This window comes from Hordeum vulgare, chromosome 7H, assembly GCF_904849725.1.
Source record: "Hordeum vulgare subsp. vulgare chromosome 7H, MorexV3_pseudomolecules_assembly, whole genome shotgun sequence".
In the NCBI taxonomy this organism is placed as follows: Eukaryota; Viridiplantae; Streptophyta; class Magnoliopsida; order Poales; family Poaceae; genus Hordeum; species Hordeum vulgare.
In genome coordinates, this window is record NC_058524.1 from 543,314,481 (window position 1) to 543,340,136 (window position 25,656).

Here is a 25,656-nt window from a genome sequence, read left to right on the forward strand (position 1 = left end):
CTGCAGGTGCGGGCCAACCAGGTCGGCTGGAAACGCCGGCTTTTTTGGCTGGTCTTCGCAGCTATGATGTGGACTCTTTGAACTACGCGGAACAAGATGGTGATTGAGAAGGTGTTTCAGTGGCGTGCATCTGACTCGTTCTTAGAATTCCTTGCCTTCTTGCAGCACTGGCATCCGCTCGTTAGGCCTCGAGACCGGGACCGGCTACAGCGCTATCTGGACGCGTTGATGGTGGCAGCCCGACGACTCTCCTTCTCAGCGCCTGCTACTTAGCTTGTCCCTTTGATGGCGTTTTTTGTGTTCTCTTCTTCTCGGGCTGAGTTGTGTTGTTGCCCCAGCAGATCTTATTTTTATTTCTTTGTCGGGATATGATGTATGGATTCTGGTCTTTATGCTTTATCTATAAAACGGGGCGAAGCCTGTTTCCAGAGTCCCTTTGCCACTGTAACTGAGAAGGTGACAAGCAAGATCGAGGCCAACGCTGAGCTGTGCTACAAAGGCTCAGAGACAGAGCAGAACGTAACGCACCACCGGCTCCAACTGGGACGGAGGTTAACAGCAAAACGGGAGATCCCGTCCGGGGGAGGGGTGAGGACAGCCGGCAGCCTGGTGGACGACGAGCCGAAGGCGGTGCGCGGCTGGTTTGAGCAGTAACCGCCGGAGGGCCAATGAACGAGACGAGCAACCGCTGCCTGGTGGACCTGGCCAGTGAACGACGTCCCGTCCATGACTCGTATTCGTCAAATCCGTGTCCGACTATGGAAGTGTGGATCCGATTCCGGTGGAGGCCGCAAGCCCGATTTCGTGCTGCTTTGCTGGTCCATGGTTCTATATATAAATTGAAGAGAGGGCCAGGCCATGATGTACGAGCATCGCAGACAAGCGCTTTACGTTCCTGATTTCTCCTTGGCGAAAGAGTAGCGGCTGGGTGATTGTGATCCGCCTCAGCAACGCAAAAGCACGGGATCCATGAAGCTTCTTCCGGCCGTCCTCGGCCTCCTCCTCCTCCTCCTCGTTCTGAATCCCAATGGCGTGGAGGCCCGGCCTGCACCTACCGGCGGCCATGAGAAGAAGCCGTCGAGCGCCACCTTCTTCGTGTTCGGGGACGACTTCGTCGACAACGGAAACCTCCCTCTGACCGACCCCGTCACTGAGATGTCGCGGCAATGGGCCTACCCCTACGGCTCAAACTACGTCGATGCCGATGGGTTTCCGCGGCCGAACACTCCGTCGGGCCGCTTCTCAAACTATCAAGTCCAGTCTGACTTCATTGGTAAGTACTACTAACATGTTATTATTACCCTATAAAAAGATACTATGTTAGATACTCATTGTCTTATCGATAACTTACAGCAACCATGTTGGGATTGGAGGAAGCCCCTCCGGCACATGCCTTGACGGCGGAGAAAACCTGCGACCCGTCCGGCATGACCTTCGCTACTGGTGGTGCAAGTGTGTTAGGCAGTACATCATACGAGATCTCCACCCTCGTCAAGCAGGTCGAGACTTTTAAAAAGATGGTTAAGGACGGAACCATCACACAAAAGGAACTGAGTCGGTCCGTAGCACTAGTGGCCTTCTCCGGAAATGATTATGCAGGAACCAACGTCATTGGTCTAAGTAGCCCCAACGATGTAAGTATCATATCAACGCAAAATGTATATATGTGTACACTAATTTAAATAATTTATTTATTTGTACATCTTGCTAACTTTTAATTTTCATGTATACGATGTAGATTAATGCTTATATTGGGAAGGTGACAAACGAGATTGCAGCTAATGTGGATCAATTGTTGAAGCTCGGGGTAACAAAGGTTCTTGTCAATAATTTACACCCAATTGGCTGCATGCCATCACACACCCGAACCAACAACTACACCGCCTGCGATATATTTGGAAACTTGGGTGCATCCATCCATAACAATAATCTGAAACAAGTTATGACGTCAAAGAAGAATGTCTACATCGTTGATCTGTACATCGCCTTCACTAATATTGTTGATCATGCAGCAGGTATGTATCTACATGCATCCAAAAGTGTCAAAAGAGTAATTGAATTAGATGGGGTTTGATTGCGTGCTTGAACTACTTCATATGATCTTTTTAATTTAATGTACATTAATGTATTAATGTAGGTAAAGGCTCAGAGATATCCAAGCAATTCAAGCGCAAACTATCGCCGTGTTGCGAAAGTTTGAACTTAGAAGGTTATTGTGGACAGCAAGGCGAGTCATCCTCAGAGCTACTTTACACTATGTGTGATAAGTCGAACAAATTTTTCTATTGGGATGACAAGCACCCTACACACGCAGGATGGGAGGCTGTCATGAAACAGTTGGAAAAACCCTTGAGGGAGTTTGTAAATCAATCCTAGATAGCCAGGCTTTATGTATTTGTGTAGATCTTTGTATTCACGATGACAATCTTCTGATTGTATTTGATTGTTTCATGTATTTGAAAGACATGATTTTCCCGATTCCATGATGCTATAAAGTGTCTGCATCTTTTTTTGCGAACACTATTTTATAAGAACTAACTAATGGCATATGCCACATCTACAAGATGTGTTCTGGCTATACAACTCGAGTACTTGCCTATAATACAAGCTCAAGGCAAATTCCACACGGGTTGATTTTGTTGTTGTCGGCTTGGTAGTCTACCGGGTTGGCGTCTTGTATGCGTGACCGGTGCCTTGTATTCGAAATCAGGACTAAAGTAGGGTAAATGTGCCTATGAGTGTATATATGGCTACTTGTGCGTATCGACTTCTTTGTATTCGTGTGCAGTGTGCAAACTGGCTCAACTAGCGGTCTATATTATTGATGTCAGTTTGTGTGAATGTTCGATCATCGTGTTGCAGCAGAATTATGCCATTTTTTTTGGTTCGGAACATGTCAAAACTGAAGCAATTTGGTTATTCTTTTTTTAAGCACAGTATTTGGTCGCTGGGACATTTGTACGGCGGACAGATGTGTGTCTTATGAGCCCAGGGGTAATTTTGTCTATTCATGTCTCTATTTGATGGTTATATGTGCTAAACCATGTCAAAGGGGGGCACCAGCGAAGATTAGACAGATTGGGGGGGTTCAGAACAAGACAAGCAAAAAAGGGACATATGATCAAAGGCTGCTGAGCTTAGGGGTTAAAATCAATTCTCCCGGTGCCTGGTGGGCTTGACCAATGAACGACGTCCCGTCCATGGCTCGTATCCGTCAATCCGTGTCCGGCTGTTGAAGTGTGGATCCGACTCTGGTCGAGGTCACAAGCCCGGTTTCGAGTAGCTTTGCTTGTCCGTGGTTCAATAAATTGAAGAGAGGGCCAGGCCATGGTGTACGACAGTACGAGCATTGCTGACAAGCGCTTTGCGTTCCTGGTTTTTCGTTGGCTGGGCGATCGTGATCCTCGGGCCAGCAGCAGTAGAAGCAGAGCAATCCGCCGGAATCCATGAAGCTTCTTCCGGCCGCCCTCGGCCACGTCCTCCTCTTCCTCCTCGTTCTGAATCCCAATGGAGCGGAGGCCCGTCCAGCCCCGGCCGGCGGCCACCAGAAGAAGGCGTCGAGCGCCACCTTCTTTGTCTTCGGCGATGACTTCGCCGACAACGGGAACCTCCCTCTGACCGACCCTGTCACCGAGATGTCCCGGCAATGGGCCTACCCCTACGGTTCCAACTACGTCGATGCTGATGGGTTTCCCCGGCCGAACACTCCGTCCGGCCGCTTCTCTAGCTACGAAATACAGTGATTTCATCGGTAAGTACTAAGGATATACTCCCTCGGTTTCTAAATATAAGTCTTTTAAGAGATTTCATTAGTGGGCTACGTACGAAATAAAATGAGTGAATGTACACTCTAAAGTATGTCTATATACATCCATATGTAGTTTTCTAGTGAAACCTCTAAAAAGACTTATATTTAGGAACGGAGGAGTATGTTATATGGAGGATGTTATATTACCCTGAAAAAGTACTCTCTTATATCGTAATCTCTGGTGCATCATAGTTAACCCTACCCGTTATTTTATTCATAACTTGCAGCAACAATGGTCTTATTTGGATACTCTAACTTAGCTAGAGGTTAGAGTTAGTTTCTAACTCTAGACTAACCTTAAACTAACTCTAGCCTTTGGTGGTGTTTGGATAAAAGAGTTATTTTGACAATAAATACATTTTTTCAACCATTTGACTCTTTTACCCAGGATTTGTTGGGGTTGGCTCTTGTGTGGCCTCCTTCCGCTCACAAATGATCTCTTCCATCTCTAACTTCTCTGTGGCAGGCGGGACGGGGCCGGCGGTGGCAGGCGACAGGGCCGGCGGGGGAAGGCGGGACGGGCCGGCGGTGGCAGGCGACAGGGCCGGCGGTGGAAGGCTGGACGGGGCCGGCGGTGGAAGGCGGGACGGGGCCGGCGGTGGCAGGCGACAGGGCCGGCGGGGGCGGTCGCGAGCGAACGGGGCGGACGGGCTGGTGCCGGGAGTTGGAGGAAGACGGGGGCGGCGTTGGCGGGCGCGGCCGGCAGGGCGAGCAGGCCGAGCGACGCGGGAGGATGAAGAGGAAAGGATAAGATGCGGGAGTTGGAGAGGATCCGATGCGGTCAAAATATTATTATTTTTACCTGTCCATCCCCAACTAGCTCCAATTAGCACCTCTTCTCAGGGCTAGTTTTTTTGGTGGGTTAGTCTGCATCTAACCCAAACTAGCCCATGTGTTTGGATACTTTGGGAGTTAGTTAAGCTTCAACTAGCTCAAACTAGCTTTAGCACTGGAATCCAAACAGGGCCAATATTGGGATTGGAGAAAGCCCCTCCGACGCATGCCCCACGGCGAAGAAAACCTGTGACCCGTCCGGCTTGACCTTCGCTAGTGGTGGTGCAGGTCACACTGGGCATTTGCGTTTACCCGAAAATTTGGGTCGGGTAATTCGGGTTATTGAAAATTCGGGTTTTCTGTAATGATAACCGAAATTTGTCTCAAAGACTAATACTCGCAAATTCGGGTTCGGGTTCGGGTAAACCCGGATTAGCAGAACTAGAATAGATAAGAGTCTTTTTTACATGCGCACAGAAGCGAGAGCTAGAAGAGGACGACGGTATTGAAGAAAGTGGTCAGCGCGGTGCTGCACTCGGCCCCTTCCCAGCGAAGGCCGGCAAGACAGGAGGGACCGGGGAGGTGGCCGGCCAATGAGATAGGAGGAAGATGACCGGCAGTTGGGGTAGGAGGGATTTGGCGACAGAATTGAATGAAGGAGGCCACCCGATGTAGGCGATGGTGGTGGCAGCCAGATGATTCTCCTGGGCGAGATGGCGTCGCGACGATGAGCTGGGAGCTGAGCAAAGGACGACGTGCATCCTGTGCTGATGCGTGCATGGTGTGGCGGCGGGGTAACGGAGGGTGGAGGGAGAGGGATGGTGGTGTGAATGGGTGTGTATGTACGGGTCAGGTACTAGGTCACGAGAGAATTGAGGCTTTATGCTATGTTGGGATGGGCCACCACTAGAAGCAGTGATTTTTGGGCCTTTTTCTAATTTTGGGTTTTTCAGGTATTTCGGGTACCGGAACTACAAACCCGATTTTCCTAAATAAATTTCGGGTTTCTAGAGTTGCTACCCGAAAATGTGTTCGGGTTTTGCGGGTCCGGGCTTCGGGTATCGGGTTTTATACCCACCGTGAGGTGCGGGTGTGTTGGGCAGTACATCGTACGAGGTCCCCACCTTCGCCAAGCAAGTCGACACTTTCAAGAAGATGGTCAAGGACGGGACCATTACAGAGAAGCAACTGACTCGCTCCGTAGCACTCGTGGCCTTCTCCGCCTATGACTATGCAGGCACCAGCGCCATTGGACTAAGTAGCTTCAACGATGTGAGTATCATATCAACACACATCGTATATATACGCGCTAATTTGAATAATTAATTTGTTTGTGCATCTTACTAACTTATAATTTTCATGTATGTGATCTAGATTAACACTTATATTGGAAATGTGACAAAAGAGATTGCGGGTAAGGTGGATCAATTGTTGAAGCTCGGGGTGACAAAGGTTCTTGTCAATAACTTGCACCCTATCGCTTGCACTCCATCACGCACCCGAGTCAACAACTACACCGCATGCGATATTTTTAAAAACTTGGGTGCATCTATCCATAATGATAATCTCAAACAAGCTATGATATCAAAGAAGAATGTCTACATTGTTGACTTGTATGTCGCCTTCACTAACATTAGGGATCATGCGCCAGGTATACATCTGCATGCATTCAAAATGTATTAATTTTAAAATTTTCTAATCTAATTAGATAGGCTTTGATTGTGTGTGCTTGAACTACTTTATATGAACATTTTTATTTGATGTATACTAATATAGGTAAAGGCTTAGAGCTATCTAAACAGCTCAAGCGCAAACTATCACCGTGTTGCGAGAGTTTGGATCCAAAAGGTTACTGCAGAAAGGAAGACGAGTCATCCTCGAAGCCTCTATACACGGTGTGCGACAAGTCCAGTAAATTTTGCTATTGGGATGACATACACCCGTCGCATGCAGGATGGGAGATTGTGATGAAACAACTGGAAAAGTCCTTGAGGGAGTTTGTAAATCAAGCCTAGCTAGCTGGGTTTTATATATCTCTGTAGAGCTTTGCATCCACGATGACAACCTTTTGATTGTATTTCATAGTTTCAAGTATTTCAAAGACAGGATTTTCCCGACTCCATGAAGAATATTATATTGTATTTGTGTCTTTTTTTTGTATCTTCTTTTATAAACGCATAGACATAACTTTATACCCGTGTAACTAAACCCGACTGATCGATTGGCAGGGTTGATAGCTTTTTCTTCCAACGATCCACTGCGGTGCACTAACCTGGCTATCGCCATCTCAGAGTGGCCTTTTTCCAAACATCCAAACAATGGATCACTAACCTTGGACTAATGGTTACATATGGTTGACTCGGCTGATATATCTTTGTATGGGCTTGTTTTTTAACTGCTACCTCCAATTCTATGAATCTACGTACCGAATATGGATGTCTGCATGTATCCAGCAACTAATGATGTAAGTAAGTTGTTTTCTTTACAAGTGTGTACATTTATGCACAGACATAGTGAGCCTCCCTCGTTTCAACTGAATTTCGGTCCATGGTTGATGCACTGATGCACATAGACATATTCAGTGACCTGTGAGATTGGCTTGACTCGGTCCATGGTTGCTTCATTTCAACTGTCCGCTTAATTAGGGACAGTGAAAATATGCATGCTTCGCACACACGCGAGAGACAGTTTTTGATTGACTAGTCATATAAATCTACCCCCAATATCACGAGCTATTTTTTTAAAATAAAATGGAGGATAAGAGCATCTTTAGCAGACCCTATAAACTGATCAAACCCATACAAGAAATAAGATGTTTACAGTTTCGATCGGAAAAATGGCGTGGAGCAGATCCCGTAAAACTTGTTCGACCCGTAATTTTTTTAAGGAACACGGTAAATTCATTCACGAAAACCTTATATGTGCAGTTTTAGAGGCAGTATACAGTTCAACCCATAAAGCGGTCAAACCTCGTTGGAGCAAACGCTCTGCCGTAGAACTGGCCGGAATCTACCTGAAACTCACCGGAATCCGTCGCCGCATGTTGGAAGAAGCCGCCGCACGCCAGAATTTGTCGCGGCCGGTCCGAATTTCGGCCAGCTCGACCTCCACTGCCGAGACGAGGCCGTCCATGCATGGGCAGGATCGAGTAGGCCACCGGCGGCCTAAATCAGGATGGGGCGGCACCGGAGAAGAGCGGGGCAGGGTGAGGGAGCTCGCACGGCCACGACGGAGAACGTACACGCGATGGCGCACAGTGTCGAGCTCAATCGGGGACGGGCAGTGCTGAGCTCAATCAGGGCGGGAGACGCAGGGCTCCTCCACTGCATGCATGGCCGAGAACGTTTGGCGCGAGGACAATGCAGAGGCGAGGCGAGCGGGGCTGGGGCGAGCCGGGGCGCCAGGCGAGGCACGCCGTGGCCGGAGACAGCTTACCGGGACGGGAGGAAAAAAGAAAAAATGAGCTATAGTGAAATACAGTTTCATTTACAAGGTTTGTTCTGTCCGGGGAAATTTCACACCGTAAAAACGGTTTACAGTGCCACTTATACGCATTCTGAAGGGTCAATTTTTATGGGGTCTGCTAGAGATGCTCTAAGACCCCCGGCCGTATGCATCATGCATATGGCTACGTTTATTGTTTTTTCAATAATGGTCTGACAAGAACATACATCAAGCAACCCAAAGCCACCACTTATATATACAAACTTGATAATGTTAAGTGATCTCACTTTTCATATCCCTAAAAACGGTTTACAAAATGGAACGAAAACAATGTTCAAAAAACGCGTGCAGGTTTTTGCGACGGGGGTACACTCACATTAGTCCTGCAGTGTCGTTTACTTCAAGAATGATGTACACTTCCGTTGAGCGTCGCGCTATTCGTCACCCTCGGTGAGGAATAATTATTCTTCACCCCCTCCTATTTAATAACAATGCACCGTATTTTTATGTTCCGTAAATTTTATCTTACTTCACACATAAAAAGGAAACGTAAGAAATACATAATCACCGTAAAATTATTTTATGTTACGTATATTTATGAACAATAAAATTATAGTATAAAATATACATAAAAAACAAATTTTCAGGTCTTGTGACCCATAATTTTGTTTTTTATGTCAAATTTTACGTTGTGGATCAATATGAATGTAACTCTTTGTATACCATATGTAATTTATGTATGAAACAATCGTAAAATTACCTCGGATGAAGAATAACTTATTCTGCACCCTAAATGCTGAATAGTGTTACTTATATATATATATATATATATATATATATATATATATATATATATATATATATATATATATATATATATATATATATATATATGGAAAATGCATACTACCATCTATTGGTAGTTACCTCCACTCCTGCTGCCGTCCGATCTCGGTCCATGTACGAGCGTTGATTAACGGGTTATATATGTGTGTATATATATATATATATATATATATATATATATATATATATAATGTTACATTTGGAATAAATTATTCTTCACCCGAGGTAATTTTAAGAGTGTTTCCTAAATAAATTACATTTGAAATATAAAATGTTATATTTATATTGATTTACTACGTAAAATTTGACATAGGAAAACAAAAATATAGTTCACAATATCAGAAAATTTGTATTTATATATGTATATTATACTATATTTTTATGTTTGCAAATATACGTGACATAAATATTTTTATGATGATTTTATATTTTGCTACGACTTCTTCGTATGAAATAAGGTAAAATTTGTAAAATTACGATGCATTGATGTAAAAATATAGAAGGGTGAAGAATAGTGCAACCCTATATATATATATATATATATATATATATATATATATATATATATATATATATATATAGTAATACTATTCATCATCCAGGGTGCAGAATAAGTTATTATTCACCCAAGGTAATCTTCTGATTGTTTTATAAATAAATTCATTTCGAATACAAATAGTTATATTCAAATTGATCCACTATGTAAAATTTGGCATAAGAAAAAGAAAAATATAGGCCATAAAATCAGAAAAAAATGCATTTTATGTATAGTTTTCACTATGTTTTACATTCGTAATTTTACATAGCAAATTTTTTTACGATGATTATAAATTTTCTTACGATATCTTTTTATGTATAAAATAAGATAAAATTTACGGAACGTAAAATTACGATGCATTGATGTTAAAATAGAGGGGGTGAAGAATAACTATTTCTCACGCGGGGTGACAAATAGCGCGATTATATATATATATATATATATATATATATATATATATATATATATATATATATATATATATATATATATATATATATATATATATATATATATATATATATATATATATATATATATATAAGTTATGGTACACACTTTGCTGGGTGTATATATATAAATCATTAATTTATGCACCGGTGCATGGGACGGTTTGTGGATAGCACACGTCTTGTTTCATCAACCATGTGTGCTCTTTTATTATTATCGCCCACTCTTCTTTTACTTGCACCGTGTGCCCGTTAGATCATAGAATGGGCAAATAGCTCGTGTGCGACATCATTGAGGGGCAATTGATGGACAACGATGTTTTTTGCTGGAATGGCTCAAGTGCGACGTTTTAGAGCAGAAATAGCCCAGGTGCGACATGGTGTTTAAACGCAACTGATGTATGATGTTAATTATGATTATGTGAGACCACAGAACGTTGGACCCACCACCACTTATCACGTCAGCGTGGGACATATCCAACTGAACGCGCTGGACCCACCTCACCATAGCTAGACCCAACTGTCAGCGCGGGACCAACCTCACCGCAGCTAGACCCACCACTTATCCATGTCAGCGTGGGAGCCACCTCACCGCAGGTATGTCAGAACCGCACCCGTGCCCGGCCGCCTGCCCCCGTACAACTTCTTCCACCTTTCCCCTATCTTCCTCTTCTCTGGCGACGAAGGCAACGTGAGAGAGAGATGTCTACCTCCTCCTCCGCCTCGCAGTCAAGATGGCAAGGGTATGGTGCAGTGCCACTGACAAGGTGCCCTGATTGCCCACACGCAGATCCTCTGAAGTGGTGGGTCAGTAAGACGGATCAGAACGGCAATCTTGGGCGCGAGTTTGTGAGATGCTCGAGCAAGACACTGGTAGGACGGGATGGGAAGGTTATATTTCACTTATTTGGCAGCGATTTGCTCTAGTTTCTCCCCATTTCAGTTTTTGTAGTCGAATTTGGGATTTAGGGTTCGTGTTGCTTTTTCCAGATCCTAAAGAAATGTGACCATTTCGAGTGGATGGATGCGTATATTGAGAGGCTTCAATTTGAGGGCTACATTTATTCGAATGGGGCGGCAACCCGAGAGCTCAATTTGGGCTTGCCGCCGAATGTTGTGAAGAATTGGGGGGACAGAGCCGTGACGATGGCGAGGAATGCACGCAATGTTGATCTGCGTGTGGAGTCCGATTTGAACGGGGAGGAACTGAAGAAGATCAAGAAACATCTCAAGGCAGATGGTCGATTTGCATAAGCAAGCAAATACAATGGCAGGAGGATTTTATGGTTGTATCATCGCTCTGTTTTTTTTACTTGTTGTTCATCCATCGCTAGAAGGGCGTGGATAGAATTTCTAGTCAGCTTGAGGGCAGAGGACGTGATCTGTGTGCCATGCCAAGTTGGTGGATTGATTTGCTATTGCAATTTCTTCAATCAACTTGTTGTTGTCAGTCTAAAGTCCAACACTTGTATACACTGTTAGTTATTCAGTTAACAGCCGACCAAAATTCAGCTCATGTTAAAAAAAACTCAATGGGCTACCCAATAGATTGTTGGGCCGTGACAATGACTTTGAGTAAATGGGTCCCTGAGTAAATAATCCAAAAAAGCTCACAGGTGTAGGGGCACCCTTTTATATGACAACTCAATATATCCCTCCTTTTTTAACAATTAACCCGTAACCATGTAAAGAGGCTAAGCCACGCAACCCTTTTAAACTAAACTTATGACCCAATTGCCACTTCCATGGGTTTTCGGGGCATATGCCTTAGGCCTTCTACAAAGAAGAAAAATATTGGCATGACTTGGGAACGAACTCTGGTTCAGTGACTCATCCCTACACCCAAATAGACAGTTCGTTTCCTTATTAAATCATCCCGCGTCGCTTTTTGTCATTAGGTATCACTGATTTATATACGTCAATGATTAGCCTGGAGTAACAACGAGTAGAGATGTGGACGTGTATAAGTACATACACGCGATAGAGTCGCATGTAAATATTTTTCTTTGCATGTGTTTACATAGGTTATGAATTTTGAAAGCACATCACGTGCAGGTAACGAAGCCCGAATATCTACCCATGCAGTTGCTCCATATTATATTGGGAGCGCCACCAAGATTTGTCTTTCGAATAATGTATTAGGCACCATGAGCAATGTCCACATGAGACGAGGGGTCGAATTACGTAGTGTTCACTTGGACTACCTGTATGTTTTATATGCGTCATTGAGAGAGGTATGTTCCGTGATACTATGTAAAGATTCAATCTTGATACTAAGTATTTACAATTCATATGATTTATCCATGGGTGCTATAGTGATGTGTATTCCTTCTATCCTATTAAGGAATCCTCTCATGTTTATGTTTTTGCACAACACTTATCACGTCTTTTAACATGAACTTATCATGTTGTAGAATGATGGATTTCAAATAATTTGTGATTCCGTCAAGTATGTATGTAGAGGAGGTGGAGAGAGGAAGGACCTTCGAAGTGCCCCACCACCAGGGTTGGCGTTGTATCTAAAGTGAAGCCAATCGCTTATAAAAAGAAACCAGTCTCCTTTTAAAAGGAACTGGCCAATTAACTTAGAAAAACTACGTTCTAACTTGAGCAGAAAAATTGGTGTCATTTGACATCTAAAGTTTCAACACCCCTAGTACTGCCTGAAATCCTGCTTTTGTGAGCTTTCCCCAAGGTGACACCGAAGGTCTACCTCCTTTCGTGCGCCCCTCATCCGAGTCTGTTTTCTCCCGTAGCGACGCACGGTCATTTGTGCTAGTAACTATAGATATATGGTATATAGTAGGACGCACAATACATAGATAGTAGGATGCATAATACATAGATATATATTTATATTAGGCCGAACATAGTTTCATGCATTACACGATAAGGGAAGTACAACGAAAATAAAACGGGGGAACACCGCCCCTAAACCCTAAACCCCGGCCACCATCGCCCTCTCCGGGCGCCCCGCCTTCTCCTTCTCCGACATCTTCACTGCTCGTCGAAGTTGTAGGGGAGGGAGTGCATCTGGTTGTGCGCGGGGAAGATGTTCCCGTAGTTGGTGAAGATGTTGTAGGCTGTGAAGGCGATGAACTCAGATCCACACCAGAAAACTCGCCCGAGGAGTGCATGCGCATCGAGCCCGTTCCGGAAGGTGACGGTGAGCATTGCCAGGGGGATGCCACCATCGGCCGGATTCACGTTGAGGTGGAACATGGGCCGCGTGCCGGGTGGGAGGTTGGGGTGGGCGTAGCCGAGGTTGAGGAAGTTGCGGGTGAGTTCCACCGGGCCCTCCACCTCGATATGGCCGAGACGCGGAGGGTGTCCTCCACGATCACGCCGGCCGGGTAGCGCCTCTCCGGCAAGGTGGGCGTCGGGTTGAAGGTGACTCCGACGAACTACATCTTGGTGACTAGAGAAGAGAGGAACATGAACTGGAGGGGCGAGAGGGGGCGCTAGAACTGGATCTGTGGTTTCGGTGGAGAGAGGAGAGGAAGAGAGGTTGTGGTTATATAGCCGGTTGGAGAAGATGAAGGCGAAGAGAGGCATGCGAGTAAACGGCCAACGCGTCGGACGCGTATGCGTGTGTACTTGAAGTTGAATCGAGCGTGCGTGTGCCCTGTTTTTGCCCATTGCAACCGAGTGTGAAACGTGGTTAATTGCTCTGGTGCGATGTCTAAGACGAGTCAGCGATGTGGTTTAATTGCTGCGGTGCGACGTCCGAATCGATGTAGTTCACATGCGTTCTTACGTGGAAGCACCCTGGATGCGGGCCGCTACGAAAGCAGCCCAAAGACTACACGGATGCCTTGCACAATGGGCCAACAGGTGTCTTGCGGACCAACCAATCCGAGCGCAGAACGAGCGTCTCGCGGATCGCTGTGGCTGAGGGACCGATCGCAACCGTCTGACGCAAGATTCCTTCTACAAGGCCTCGATCCAACAGCCCACGTCGAATATCTGGGTTTCCTTCTAGAAGCTTTTCGGCTGGGTCAACATGGTTTTGTGAGGGTTAACCAAGTTTGAAATGAGCATACATAATTAAAAAAATCGAAAAAATATAAAACCCGCACACATAGTACTGTTATGTCATATAGTAACGAGGAAAAAATATAAACCTGTCTTAATAACAATGGAACGAAAAATCCTTCACTAATATGTGATACCTCGAGCATAGTAGTAGAGATTTCGAGGGAGATGAGGTGGATTTTGAAAACTTTAAAAATGAAAATAGTCAAAACCTCACCAAAGCTTCATTTTGGAGTGACTAAGAAAGATCCAAACTTATTTTTTCATATTGATGTTTTAAACTAGTTTTATGTATGATTTTCGATTAAAACCATTATTATTCAAAAGAAAATAAATAATATAAATATTCATCCAATAAATAGTGAGGCTTCGGAATGACATTATATAGGTCGAATACAAGTGTAGAAAAAATATAAATATGATTTATAAACATTGGAACGAAAGCCTTCACTGAAATGTCATACCTCGAACATACTAGTAGAGATTTCAAGGGAGATGAGGTGGGTTTTGAAAACTTTGAAAATGAAAAATACTCAAAACTTCAACAAAGCTTCATTTTGGAGTGACTAAGAAAGATCCAAACTTATTTTTTCACTTTGATGTTTTAAACTTGTTTTATTTACGATTTTCGATTAAAACCATTATTATTCAAAAGAAAATAAATAATATGAATATTCAGCCAATAAATAGTGAGGCTTCGGAATGACATTATATAGGTCGAATACAAGTCTAGAAAAAAATATAAATATGATTTATAAACATTGGAACGAAAGCCTTCACTGAAATTTGATACCTCCAACATAGTAGTAGAGATTTCAAGGGAGATGAGGTGGGTTTTGAAAACTTTGAAAATGAAAATAGTCAAAACCTCACCAAAGCATCTTTTTGGAGTGACTAAGAAAGATCCAAACTTATTTTTTTCATTTTGATGTTTTAAACTTGTTTTATTTACGATTTTCGATTAAAACCATTATTATTCGAAAGAAAATAAATAATATGAATATTCATCCAATAAATAGTGAGGCTTCGGAATTACATTATATAGGTCGAATACAAGTCTAGAAAAAAATATAAATGTGATTTATAAACATTGGAACGAAAGCCTTCACTGAAATGTGATGCCTCGAACATAGTAGTAGTGATTTCAAGGGAGATGAGGTTGGTTTTGAAAACTTTGAAAATGAAAATACTCAAAACCTCACCAAAGCTTCATTTTCGAAAAGCTTCATTTTGAAGTGACTAAGAAAGATACAAACCTATTTTTTTCATTTTGATGTTTTAAACTTGTTTTACTTACGATTTTCGATGAGAACCATTATTATTGAAAAGAAAATAAATAATATGAATATTCATCCAATAAATAGTGAGGCCTCGGAATGACATTATATAGGTCGAATACAAGTCTAGGAAATTTATTTGGCTTATTTAGGCAAGGTGGAAAAATATACTTGCTTAGAAAAGGGTCGTTTACCCTACCTTCGGGGCTCATTTGAGGCACATTTTTCACGACTTGGTATAAATGCTCGGATTGATGACCAAGTTAAAACAAACAAGTAAAAACATTGCAAATAGCATCACATCATTAAAACAACAGATTATTACAAATAGCATCACATCATTATAACAAATGTTGGTTCAACTTTCAAATTTTGAATTCAAATAACAAGTCTTCACTTCAGAACACAATTGCCAATCACATCATTATTACAAATTTTGGTTCAACTCTCAAATTTTGAATTCAAATCACAAGTCTTCACTTCAGAACACAATTGCCAAATCTATTTATTTTGCCTCTTCTTACCACTCGATTTCTTCGAATTCTCAACTTCTCCGGCGGACAACTTGTTGATGCTCCTGGTTTTCTTGCCACGACCAGTAGGCCTCCCCACGGCACGACCAAGCACCTCAGCATGCTTCACCTGATGCACCTCCTCAACTTCAGCAACAATTTCACTTTGCACAACAAGCTCGAGAATAGGTTCACTTTGCACAACAAGCTCCAGAACAGGTTCAGTTTGCACAACAAGCTCCAGAACAGGTTCAGTTTGCAGAATTGGTTCATATGCATCGAAAACAGGTTCACACTGCTCCGATGCATCAAAAATAGGTTCAGTTTGCTCTGCTGCATCTAGAACATGTTCAGTTTGCTCCGGTGCATCCAAAATAGGTTCTGTTACTGGATTAAACCTTATCTTCTTTGTACATCCATTGAGTCTTGCCTTTTTCACTCGCCAGCACTGTTCAGTAACAAGAGGTGGCATTTTTTCTGCATGCTTTCTCCTAAAAAATAAATCATATCACTTGGTTAGAGACTGAAAAAAGCATAAACAACAAGAAACAACATAAACAGTAACATTAACATACTTTGGTCTTTCCGGAGTGTAACGACATTTTGGTGAACCAATTCTATGCCCAATTTCCTCACACAACTTGCATCTGTTTTGGTTACCTTCTTGAGCCCTTTTTGGCTTCACATCCTTATTTTTTCCCTTTCTTACTACTCCCACCTCTCGCAAACCATGCTTTGAATCTGCTCTGTTTGGGCCTTCCATCTTTTCTTCTAGTGATGGGCGGGCACATGAAAAATACAAAGTCCACCTGAGGACATTGTGATTGGTCTGTCAGTGCTGGAATTGGAGTAGCATATGCGTCCCTGAATCTCTGTACTGAGTAATAGTCATGCAAGTATGGGTGCATATTTAACTTGGGTTTAGATGCTAAAAAGAGTATGGCGTTCTCACATGGTTTCCCAGTGTGTTGCCACTCTTGGCAAGTGCATTCATGCAAATCAGTGTTGACAACATGCCTCTTGCTAGTCTTTTTATCTCTAACTTCAGCACCCCACAATGAAGATTTCTCAACAGCTAGATGTGAAACCTTTCGACTCCTGTTGACCACCTGTTGTACCACTGCTGGTAGCTTATCCTTTTGTAAAATCTCACCAATTCTTCTTCTCAACTCCCACATACGCATGATCATGATCCTGATTTGGTCCACCATGTCATGCACAAGCAAATCTTTCAACTGCTTCACCTTGTTGTTGAAACTTTCTGCCAAGTTATTGTTGATATGATCACACTTGATGGCAGTATTAAAACCTGACCTATACCATAAAAGAGAATGGTATGTGTTCAACCATGTAGAAAAATCATTCTCACCACATGATGCCATTATCTTACCAAGGTGATAGGAATAGATCTGTGTGGTGTAGGATCTTGCGGCTGGCCACATGCGCCCAAATTCTTCCCCTCTGAATTTTTTAATCAAATTCATCCACATATGACCAAAGCACTCCCTCTGCTCAGCATCGGGGACAACAATCTTGACTGCATTTTCTAGCCATTTGCATGCATCTGTGTGGATGGCCAAAGGTGATACTGGCCCTATGCATCTTTTCAACTGCATCATGAACCATGTCCACGATGCCTCTGTCTCTGATTGGAACATTCCAATGGCAACAGGAAACATCCAGTTGTGTCCATCTAGAGCATTGCATGCTGCCAACTGACCATTCCACTTTCCAGTAAAAAATATAAGTCTATGCTCAAATATGGACGACACCCCGCTTTAGATCCATCGATGCAAGGCTCTAGACACATAAAAAACTTGATGAAATAAACCTTGCCATCCTCTTTTACCTCAGTATCTATCTCCACCACACTTCCAGGTGACCTCTTCTCCTCCTCTGCTTTAAAGTTATACAACATCCTAAATGTATTTGCCCAATCACCGTATAATGCTTTCATTGCCCTTTGTTTTGCCTTCCACACTGTGGTATATTTGAGCACAATAGGGTATTGCTTTTCCAAGTCAACTTTAAGTCTCTTTGCTGTAGTGTTTGGTGTCTTGGATAAAATAGGAGTAATATTTTCTGTAATCCAAAGTTGTGATGTCATCCTTGAAACTGTGTGTGAACTGGTAATACAAGTATGCTGATTTGGGATTTGATTTACCCTGATTGTACTTCCATCAGGTTGTCTTCTAGCAGATATGTACCACTTACAAGGATTGGCACCTCCATCATAACCTTGGCACCTAGCATAAAATTTCTTTCGATCAGTCCACAAAGTCTTGGCCTCAAACTCATGATTCACTTCATAGGTCTTGAAACACATCCTAAACTCATCCATGTTTGGCCACAACTTCCCCACTTCAATAAGAGGGTTCTCTGTATCATACAAATTTACGAGCTCATTGTCATCTGCATCATCCACATCATCTGCACCCATTTCCATCATATGCTTGAGGATATCAACATCATCTTGAGGGTTTGAATTTCGGTTAGCACCAGCAGGCACACTAGCTAGTGTCATCTTTCTCCTTATCTCTGTCATCAACTGGAATGCCAAATAATTTGGCCATCTTAATGTCAGCTATAGGTGCAATGACCAAATCTATACGTTCCTCTAAATCTACATCATTCCAATCAATATAAACAACTTTTTCAGCACCATTGTGACCCTCTTCTTCATCAGCATCATCCCTTCTTTCTTCACCTATTACTGTCAGTTCAGAAATCATCAGCAACATCTGCTTTTGTGCAACCCACCCAGCATCTGCCATCTGTGAAGCCATTTTTATTGCACATAACCAACTTTGGAATCACATTTCAGATCAATTAACTCTACATAAAAAGTTCAGCTTTGCTTGTCCAACCTTCTTGTCGATCAATTTCAGCTACCATATCTTCCCCATCCTCGATTCTCACATAACAACCCTTCCAATTGTCGAACCGTAGCAGTTATACCTCTTGATCTAGACCCCAAACAATACTCTCCCCAATTCTCTCCACCAAATTCTTCACGGCCTTCTCCTCCATGCTCTGCAACTCCTGTGGATCAATATCTCTACAATCGACATCCAACCGAACAAATATATCTCTCTGAATGTCTTGGACGCTACCATCAACTAGCTTGGATTTACAAGGAAAGAATTCTACTGTAATTGCGAAGGTAGGCGCAAAATCTCCCCTGCCCCTGTTTGTCAATGGCGGGAAGGGGGAAGCGGTAGTGGAGTGAGGTACTGCAGGGGACGACGCACAAATCGAGTTCAAGAACTGCTAAAGAAGGGTGCATTACCGATTAGAAGTATTCTCTCCTCCCTCCATCTCATTCAATCCGTCGACGACACACGAATCTACGTTCCAAATCGGCGGGGGAGATAGAGCGTGAGGCCACAAATCCTTGCGAATTTGTGGAGAATGGAGCTAGGTTGCGAAATTACTCACCGGAGATAGCTCCTCCATCGCCGAGAAAGGCTATCCACTGCCCCCAGAAGAAAACAGTTGCCACCGCCGGAGAAGAGGCATGGGGCGGCGGGAGCCGTCGAGCAGGGAAGAATTGTAGCGACCCGACTCAAGACGAGTCAAGCCTCTGTGTATCTGTGCCATCCCTGGATCAGTATGCTGGCACAGACAGTACATCAATGTATATATCAAAGTGCAATCACATGTAAATAGCGTAAAACTGATATATACCTTAAATATCTCAGCGGAAGAGTCAAGGGAGTGGAGTCCCAATAAACACCAACGGCAAGTTGAGTGTAGACCGTAACCCTGAATCGTACTCTTACTCGTCGAAGAATAATATCTGCAACATAAGACGTTGCAGCCGTGTAGGTCAGCATATTGAATATGCCGGCAAGTCACATAAGAGAGGGGTGAAAAGTAATCATCTATACTATATGCATATATGGCAGTGGTGTTGTAAGTTTTTAGCGTAAAGCAAAATTTTCTCCTACAACAAGAGGGGCTAAAAGCAAAATATTACTACAAAGGTTGGTTGTTAACGAGATGGTTCCGCCAACCAGTTCTCGTACCCGAGTTGTCAATAATTACCCTCATAAAATATATTTAATGGTGTTGAGAAATCCAGATAACTTCAGTTCCTTTGGCTCAAGTTGTCCATGACCGTGGACACGGCTAATCGATTAGGTTTGTGTACTCTGCAGAGTTTTGCACACGTTCCCCACAAGATTTGATCGCCTCCGTGTATGTCCTCGCACTTCAGGATGTTTGAAGACCGGATGATCAAAACATGGTCTTTCAACGGGTCCCTCTGAATCCCTGTCGGTGCCCATCCAATCCTACCGTTCTTCTACATCTGCTAGCACCGCCTGTCCAGAGTCGCCGCGTTGTCCAACCAAGCTAGAGCCATAATGACTTGTGGCTATGCAGGTAAGCCTTGGGTCTTGAAAATATCCGTCCGTCTCTTTGAGCCTGGGTGAAGCTTTCCGCAGGAGGTCATGGCCTCTCCAGCATCCCGGGTCATCCACTGGGTTCTCCAGGGAGCCGATCAACCGTCCTTCACCCAGAGTTGCATTGCGTTCGAGGTCTTGAAAATCTTGTCTTAACCGGTCTTGATTATTTAATCAACCTCGCATCACTCGTGTCATGCCCTCGACCGAAGTCCCGTCTACTCAAGCATAGCAATATGAAATTTGTCGTCCCAGGGCCAAGTATCGGGGTTGTTGGGTGCCTACCACATGATACTACAACCTATACTAAAATTTCCAAGTACCTAAACAGCATGCAATTTGGGCATAGGATGGTAGACCTACGATGCATAAAACATAGGGGATAGCATGATCAAAGTGACTTGCCTGGTGATGTTGACGAAGAAGAATTTCTCGAGAAATAACTTGATAGACTACTCGTCACTCTCCGATGAAATCTATATAACAAACATATCATTCACATAAGCACTCATACTAGCAATCATTCTAGCAATCAAAACAAAAGAGAGAGCGAATAGGAATCCGAAAGAAACTTCAAATAAGACTAGGGAGTCTTCTACTACACCAAACATTAAATGGTTTTTGTCCAACAGAAAAATAATAACAAGGAACTAAGATATAAATTTTAACTAAGATAAAATAAAGTATTTTTCCCAAAACTATTTGAAAATATTTCCAAACGGGATTTGAAACAGTGGAGAAACCAATTGCAAGTTACTAAGGAACTAGAATTGATTTCATGATAACAAATAAAAATAAAATCAAAACTTGTTGCAAACCTATTGTTTAACTAACAGAAACAAAACATAATATTTCTGAAATATAAAAGAAAATAATTTAAATGTAACTAAAGAAAGTAAATTAGTCACAATCCTAAAAGAGGTGAAACAGAAATTGTTTCACAAGAAACCATAAGCTAAAATACTCAAACAAATCTGAAACTTTTACCACTGATAAATAAGATCACTAGTGATCAGTAGAAAAAAGAATCAAATTAAAAGCTATTTTAAACTCCTGGAATAAGCAAAACAAGGTTTAAACTAAATCTGATCTAATTCAAATTTTGAAATTTCAAATATAGACAAATTATATGTTATTAAAAACTACAGAAAAATTGTGAGCTACTGGAAAAAGAATCAACTCCATTGGAGTTGTGGATCAAAAGTTATGGGCTAAACAAGATTGGAACTCTTCTGTTTTTGGAACTAAACAGAAAAAAGAATAAAAGCTAACTAATGAACGGGCCACGTGGCGATCTCTGGTTGGCTAGGGGGTGTGCGCTGCGTAGGCTAACCAGCGAATGGCCGAAGCTTAACGAGAATTCTCTGGCTAATAAGTTAAGTGAATGAAAACCGGCGGTCTTTGTTTAAAAGCCGAAAGGGTAAGTACCTTCTAATCTACACCGTGGGATCTAGATCTAACGGTAAAACTACACAATACAAAAAAAACAAAACAAGTAAAAGAAAAAAAAAGAAAGGAAGGAGGAGAGGGAGCCTTACCGTGACTGGCAGGGGCTGGAGCCTTCTCCGGCGAGGTGGGCAATCTCCGGCGGGGTGGGGTCACCGGCGGGGGGGTGCGGTGGCAGGGGGGCGGTGGAGGAGGGGTGGGGTGCAGGGGGGGGGGGGGGGCGACGGGAGGAGCTCCTGGCGATGGGGAGGAGCATCGGCTCCAGTGATGGTGGGGAAAGGCGAGGGGGTGGGGTGGAGCGGTGGTGGGGAGGTGGCGGCGGGGTGGGGTGGGCTCGGCAGGGAGGGGAGGGAGTGCAGGGGGTGGCCGGGGAAGGTCGCCGGCGAGTTCTCTGGTGGCCGACTCCGGCGAGGTTCACAGGGGGAGGAGGAGGTGGGGAGATGCGGCGATTCCAGCGGGAATGGAACGAGGAGAACGTGGGGCTTCTTATAGGGGCGACGGGAGAGGCTAGGAGGGAAGGAGCTTCGTGAATCCCGGAGGTGGGGATTTCTCTGTCCATGGCTAAGGAAAGCTTCTGTGACGTGAGGAAGGGACACAGGAGGAAGAAGATCTTGTTGGGCCAGAGAAAAGGAAAGGTCTTAATGGGCCACCGTTTATTTCCGTTTAAACACGATTTGTTTCCTTTTTCAAAACTAGGAAACTAGAACGATAAAAGGGAAATCAAATCAACTCAGAATATAGAGTTTCTATATACTAAAATTATCAGAAAAATAAAATCTAAATGATGGGCATTTTTCCACGGCAAAAATAAAAACTTCAGAAAAAATTATTTTCACAAAATTGCCTAAAAGATTTATTTTCTTTTGCAAATAATTTTCAAATGACCCTCTAAGTTTTAGGGTTCAAATAACTTTCAAAATGCCCGGGTGTTTGAGGGTCATGTTCCTCCTCTCTTTTCTGTTTGATAGAATGTATTTCCCGGCATTTCTTGCACGAAGAAATCAAATAGAAATGCAAAAGAATTCAAATGCAAATATCTCTGTTCAAATTCTTTATAGTTGAAGAAGTCATGTCATCTTCTCTATTTGCTTTTAAAAGATTGAATTTGAATTCATCGGAGATGGGGAAAGCCATTTTAGTCCCTCTCATTCAAAAGTTTTTAAAAAGTTTCAAATTTCACACAAGTTTCAACCACTCTGGCAAACAAAGAAACAAACAATCTAATAATTATTTTAACATTCCAAAATTTGGGATGTTACAAGAATCAAGTGGAAGGGGTCAACTCGCGGGTGTAGCAACTAAAGTAGGTCCCACCTGGAAGAGCACATAATCCATGTCCTAACAGGGTGTCCTAACCTAACCTCGTCATCCGTTAACAGCGAGACGACCGTTTTATCAGTTATTCCTGTCTGAGCTATTGCCACTTGTGAAAATGTCGCACGTGAGTCATTTCAGCCAACGATGTCGTTGCCCATCCAATTCACCTCAATGATGTCGCACACGAGCTATTTGCCCATCACAGAATACCCAACATTTTCACAGTTTTTGAATTATTTTCGGTGCACACATAATCGCATACGGAAATAAATAGCAATTGTGTGCAATCATGTATAGGGTCATAAAATGTCACCAGTCTTCGCTCTCCATCGTCTCTTTCCCCTCTCGCAGCCCCCAAATCTGGCCTTCTTCTCCCCACTGTCCTCGCCTCCACAAAATCCTCAACATTACACATGTCACAAAATCTTGGCCCCGCCTCTCCATCATAGAAAGTGCATGGTTGAGGCAGATCTTATGTGCAGACGATCCCATGGCAGCGGCGTCGGTGATATGCGCTGCTGAGGGTACGGATGCCTTGGCGGCAAGATCGGAAAAGCTGGATAATGCATCAGATAGGTTGCGGGCAAGCGCGGTAATGTATGCGGAACCCGCGGCTGTCGACTTCGAAAGGGCAGCATGCGCCGATCAGTTTGTCTTTGCCTTGGTGGCTCACACAGATTTGCCCACAGTAAGGGCAACAACCTCCTTAGAGTCTTCTACCGCTCTAGCAAAGCGTGAAACTTATGTGTTTCTTGTTTTCGACCGCATTGAAAATCTCCGTCATGAGAGGATCACATGAACGCCGTTGGTCGTGGACAAGATTTTCCATGAGACCGGAGCTACTGTGGTGTAGCAGGAGCACATGAATGGTCGACCCTGTGAAGCATTCAAGAACATGGTCCTTGCCAACCCGGATGTGGATCCTTCTTCCATAGAGAGGATGTTGCGTTAGTGCAAACAATATTTCAACATCGTCGAACAAACATGCCAGCCCCACTACAACGCCGACGAGTAGGTATTTCCATTTTGCTCATTTCTGAAGCTTGCTGATATGTAATGTCGCTATTATGTTGTTTAGTTAATTATGTAGGAGTACGAACGATAATGTGTGCTATTATTTTCTAAATCAGGTGCTTACTACCATGAATTGTCTGTGTTATTATCTCTCTATGTTATTTTCAGTCTTTCCATGCAATTTAGACTATTGACTTGTTTGCTCACACACATCTTGTTACGTTGAATTGTTTGGGTTATTTTGGCTCATAGAAAATAGTTCACCCGAATGACCTGTATGCAGCATATATATTGTGCACACAGAGCAAATCACACTACACACGGACTAAACTACGAAACTCGTCGGTGATGATTTCATCAATCGCTGAGAATTGTATACCAGCAAGCATTTCCCCACGACACACACACATTATTAGCACCAACCGTCTATATTATTTCGATGTTCGCACACGATTGTGATTACTCACGTGTTTGTTGTATAGCACACACATCATGTTATGATGAATCGTTTGTGTTCTGTTGTATCATCGCACACAGTTTATGGTTGTGAACTGTGTGCCCTCTATCGAACGTAGCTAGATGTCTGTAACCGTTTGTGTTCTTTTAGATAATCGCAAACATTTCGTGTGGAAGAATTGTATGGTAGAAATCACAGATGTAATTATTTTTTGAATCATATTTGATGGGTCCACCATCGCACAGAGTTTGCATTACTGGCGATGGAGCTTGAACCACACCGTTTGCGATTCATGCATCGCTCACAGTTTCATCGAAGGGTCTCTGATTGATGTGTCATCTTTGGACCATCTTGCAGTAGTGAACACTTCCTCCTTAATTGGAGGACCAATCTTCATTTACATCTTCACCAGCACCGTCTCATCTCAAATCCTAGTTCATCTCTGGTACTCAATCTTTGTGTCAAAACCTCAGATTGGTACATGTGGGTCACTAGTATTGTTCAATACATCTTGTAGTTGATGCTAGTTGGTTTAATTGGTGAAAGATATTATGTTCAAATCCTTGATCTTTGTTGTCATACCTTTGATCTTGAACATGTTGATGAGGTGTGAGTAGTTAGTATTGTTCCTGAGGACATGGTAGAAGTCTTGTAATAAGTAATCATGTGAATTTGGTATTCGTTCGATATTTTGATGATGTGTATGATGATGCTTCTCTTAGTGGTGTCATGTGAACGTTGACTACACAAAAGTTCACCATGTTATGGGCCTAAGGGAAGAAATACTAGAGTAACAATTAGATGATGGGTTGCGAGAGTGACAGAAGCATAAACTCCGGTTTATGCGTTGCTTCATGAGGGGGTGATTTGGATCCACACCTTTCATGCTATGGTTAGAGTTATCTTAATTTTTCTTTCATAGTTGCGGATGCCTGCGAGAGGGGGTAATCATAAGTGGGTTGCTTATTCAAGTAAGAACAACACATTAGCACCGGTCCATCCACATATCAAATTATCAACGTAGCGAACGCGATCAACTCAACATGATGAACATGACAAGATAGAAATTCCCACGGGTCCTCGTGAGCGCTTGCTTCATATAAGAGTACTATCCGACCTTTCCTTTTCTATAAAAAGGATTGGCCTACCTTGCTGCAGCTTGGCCATTATTGTTACTTGTCACTTGTTACGAATCATCTTGCTGTAAAACTATCTACTACTGTTACTCACAACACTTGTAGATAATACTTTGCTGAAAATTGTTTATCGTTTCCTTCCTCTCCTCGTTGGGTTCGACATTCTTACTTATCGAAAGAACTACAATTGATCCCCT

General features: G+C 43.0%; 1 protein-coding gene and 1 pseudogene across 1 annotated transcript; both read left to right on the plus strand.

The window, feature by feature from the left end:
- Positions 1-969: 969 nt before the first annotated feature.
- LOC123407545 (GDSL esterase/lipase At5g03600-like) lies at positions 970-2,376 on the plus strand. The gene is made up of 4 exons (XM_045100710.1): positions 970-1,273; positions 1,354-1,634; positions 1,739-2,015; positions 2,138-2,376. The coding sequence occupies exons 1-4, from the start codon at positions 970-972 to the stop codon at positions 2,374-2,376; spliced, it is 1,101 nt and encodes a 366-aa protein (XP_044956645.1).
- A 1,070-nt stretch (positions 2,377-3,446) lies between these two features.
- On the plus strand, positions 3,447-6,597 carry LOC123409251 (annotated as a pseudogene).
- Positions 6,598-25,656: the final 19,059 nt, after the last annotated feature.